This window comes from Choloepus didactylus, chromosome 20, assembly GCF_015220235.1.
Source record: "Choloepus didactylus isolate mChoDid1 chromosome 20, mChoDid1.pri, whole genome shotgun sequence".
In the NCBI taxonomy this organism is placed as follows: domain Eukaryota; kingdom Metazoa; phylum Chordata; class Mammalia; order Pilosa; family Megalonychidae; genus Choloepus; species Choloepus didactylus.
This window is the reverse complement of record NC_051326.1, coordinates 15,601,737-15,604,710: the sequence shown is the minus strand read 5'-3', so window position 1 is coordinate 15,604,710 and position 2,974 is coordinate 15,601,737. Positions and strand designations below refer to the sequence as shown.

Below are 2,974 nucleotides of genomic sequence, written 5' to 3'. Positions count from 1 at the left end.
CTCTGAGCATTTAATGATTGGCCTCAAAAAAAGAAAAGAAAAGAAAAGAAAAAGCTTTTGTTGAAACATGGTTTAATTACTCTTATGTTAGATTCTACTCCATGAAGTAAATTAGAATCTTCATAATAAAATTGAAGTCTAAGACATTAGATTGAAAACAAGCCCAAACCATATTTAGGTAAGGGATCTTTTTATGAAATTTATACCTGTGCAATAGCTTCTAACTTTCCTGTTCTTTTTCTATCCTCATAAAATTGTTTTTGCTGTTATTTTTAAGAACTTTCTTGCAGACATTTCATCTCCTGTGGAATGCAACCATCAGTCTCCAAGCCTTGATAATGAATAATCTTATAAAAGAGCATTTAGTCATGAATCTGTGCCTGAACTACTCAGGTTTCTGGATTTCATTGTTTGCCAAAAGGGTTTTCAGTTTTATTTTGTCAGCTCCATTTTCCTTCGTCCAAAGAATTATTAATAAAATCACTAATCTAGCAGATTGTTTACCTTAAAATTGTGTGTTAGAAAGTTTTGTTTCTATTTTAATAAACAGAGATGCATAGGAGAAACACCCCTTTTCTTCTTCGCTGGAAAAATCACGCCTTCATGCGTTGTGAGGAATTGCTGTAGCCATCTTGAACCCCAAGTGGAAACATGGACTCATTGATGGATCTGGATCTGTGACAGAACCCAGTCTTGGAACCAACCTTGAGCTGCCTGACCTCCAGGCATCTTGTTATGTGAGATAATGAATATCCTTGTTTAAGCCATTTTGGTTTGTGTATTTTCTTTCTTGTAGCTAAAAGCCTCCAAATGATGCCTACGCTTCTGGTGAAAGTGGCTGCTCTTAGCTCAGCAACTCCAAATGTCCTTCTGTCTGCATCTCCAAACATCTCTAAGCATCTCTGTCAGCTCCAAAGAGTCTCTTAAAGGACTCCAGTGATCTAATTAAGACCCACCCTGACTGGGCAGGGTTATATCTACAAGGTAATATTCAATCAAAATGTCTCACCTACAGTTGGGTGAGTCACAGCTCCATGGAAACAGCCTAATCCAATATCCCCCAAGACTGGATTAAAAGAACATGGCTTGGCCGAGCGCGCTGAGCAAGCGCTCCCAACCTCCCCGCCCCTCTCGCAACGCTCAACTCCGGGAACCACCCCCTCACCCCCACGCGCTGGCCTGTCCGCCATGGCCGACAAGGAAGCAGCCTTTGATGACGCAGTGGAAGAACGTGTGATCAACGAGGAGTACAAAATATGGAAAAAGAACACTCCTTTTCTTTATGATTTGGTCATGACCCATGCTCTGGAGTGGCCCAGCCTCACCGCACAGTGGCTTCCAGATGTAACCAGACCAGAAGGAAAAGATTTCAGCATTCATCGACTTGTCCTGGGGACACACATTTCAGATGAACAAAACCACCTTGTAATAGCCAGTGTGCAGCTCCCTAATGATGATGCTCAGTTTGATGCATCACACTACGACAGTGAGAAAGGAGAATTTGGAGGTTTTGGCGCAATTAGTGGAAAAATTGAAATAGAAATCAAGATCAACCATGAAGGAGAAGTGAACAGGGCCCGTTATATGCCCCAGAACCCTTGCATCATTGCAACAAAGACTCCATCCAGTGATGTTCTTGTTTTTGACTACACGAAACACCCTTCTAAACCAGACCCTTCTGGAGAGTGCAACCCAGACTTGTGTCTCCGTGGACATCAGAAAGAAGGCTATGGGCTTTCTTGGAACCCAAATCTCAGGGGGCACTTACTTAGTGCTTCAGATGACCATACCATCTGCTTATGGGACATCAGTGCCGTTCCAAAGGAAGGAAAAGTGGTAGATGCAAAGACCATCTTTACAGGGCACACAGCTGTAGTAGAGGATGTTTCCTGGCATCTACTCCATGAGTCTCTGTTTGGGTCAGTTGCTGATGATCAGAAGCTTATGACCTGGGATACTCGTTCAAACAATACTTCCAAACCAAGCCACTCAGTTGATGCTCACACTGCTGAAGTGAACTGCCTCTCTTTCAATCCTTACAGTGAGTTCATTCTTGCCACAGGATCAGCTGACAAGACTGTTGCCTTGTGGGATCAGAGAAATCTGAAACTCAAGTTGCATTCCTTTGAATCACATAAGGATGAAATAGTCCAGGTTCAGTGGTCACCGCACAATGAAACTATTTTGGCTTCCAGTGGCACGGATCGTAGACTGAATGTCTGGGATTTAAGTAAAATTGGAGAGGAACAATCGCCAGAAGATGCAGAAGATGGGCCACCAGAGTTGTTGTTTATTCATGGTGGTCACACTGCCAAGATATCTGATTTCTCCTGGAATCCCAATGAACCTTGGGTGATTTGTTCTGTATCAGAAGACAATATCATGCAAGTGTGGCAGATGGCAGAGAACATTTATAATGATGAAGACCCTGAAGGAAGTGTGGATCCAGAAGGACAAGGATCCTAGATATGTCTGCACTTGTGATTTTAAACTCCCCTTTTTTCCCTCTCAATCCTGAGATTGATTTAACACTGGTTTTGAGACACAGACTTTGTTTGGCTATCCCTCTATAATTGCCATCAACAAATGTTATTAGCCCAGACATTGGGTGTTTTTCTAAATATTAACTGGGGGACTTGATTCAGCAAAGCCACAAACTTATATTTAAATTTTCTTCAGGAATTTTCTAGAATCAAACCCAGGTCTGAAGCAGACACAGAAAGGGGAATATAGTTGTGTGGTTGTTTTTCTTATGCTATATTCCCAAGTTTTTCAGACTCATTTCAGGTTAGAGTGGATAATGAATAGAGCCATGTTGGGTAGGCGTCTGAGCCATGAAGTATAATACTGCAGATGTGTTTATTCAGGAAATAGGGGAGAGATTCAAGTCATATAGATTCCTACTCTAAAATCATCATACCTAACTTTCCAGGATGCACATTTTCCTATATAGACCAGTCTCAGTTTCTTCAGT

General features: G+C 41.8%; 1 protein-coding gene across 1 annotated transcript; it reads left to right on the top strand.

The window, feature by feature from the left end:
* Positions 1-1,188: 1,188 nt before the first annotated feature.
* On the top strand, positions 1,189-2,547 carry LOC119516630 (histone-binding protein RBBP4-like). Its single transcript, XM_037813009.1, has one exon. The coding sequence runs from the start codon at positions 1,189-1,191 to the stop codon at positions 2,464-2,466; it is 1,278 nt and encodes a 425-aa protein (XP_037668937.1). The 3' UTR covers positions 2,467-2,547.
* The last annotated feature ends 427 nt before the right edge of the window (positions 2,548-2,974 follow it).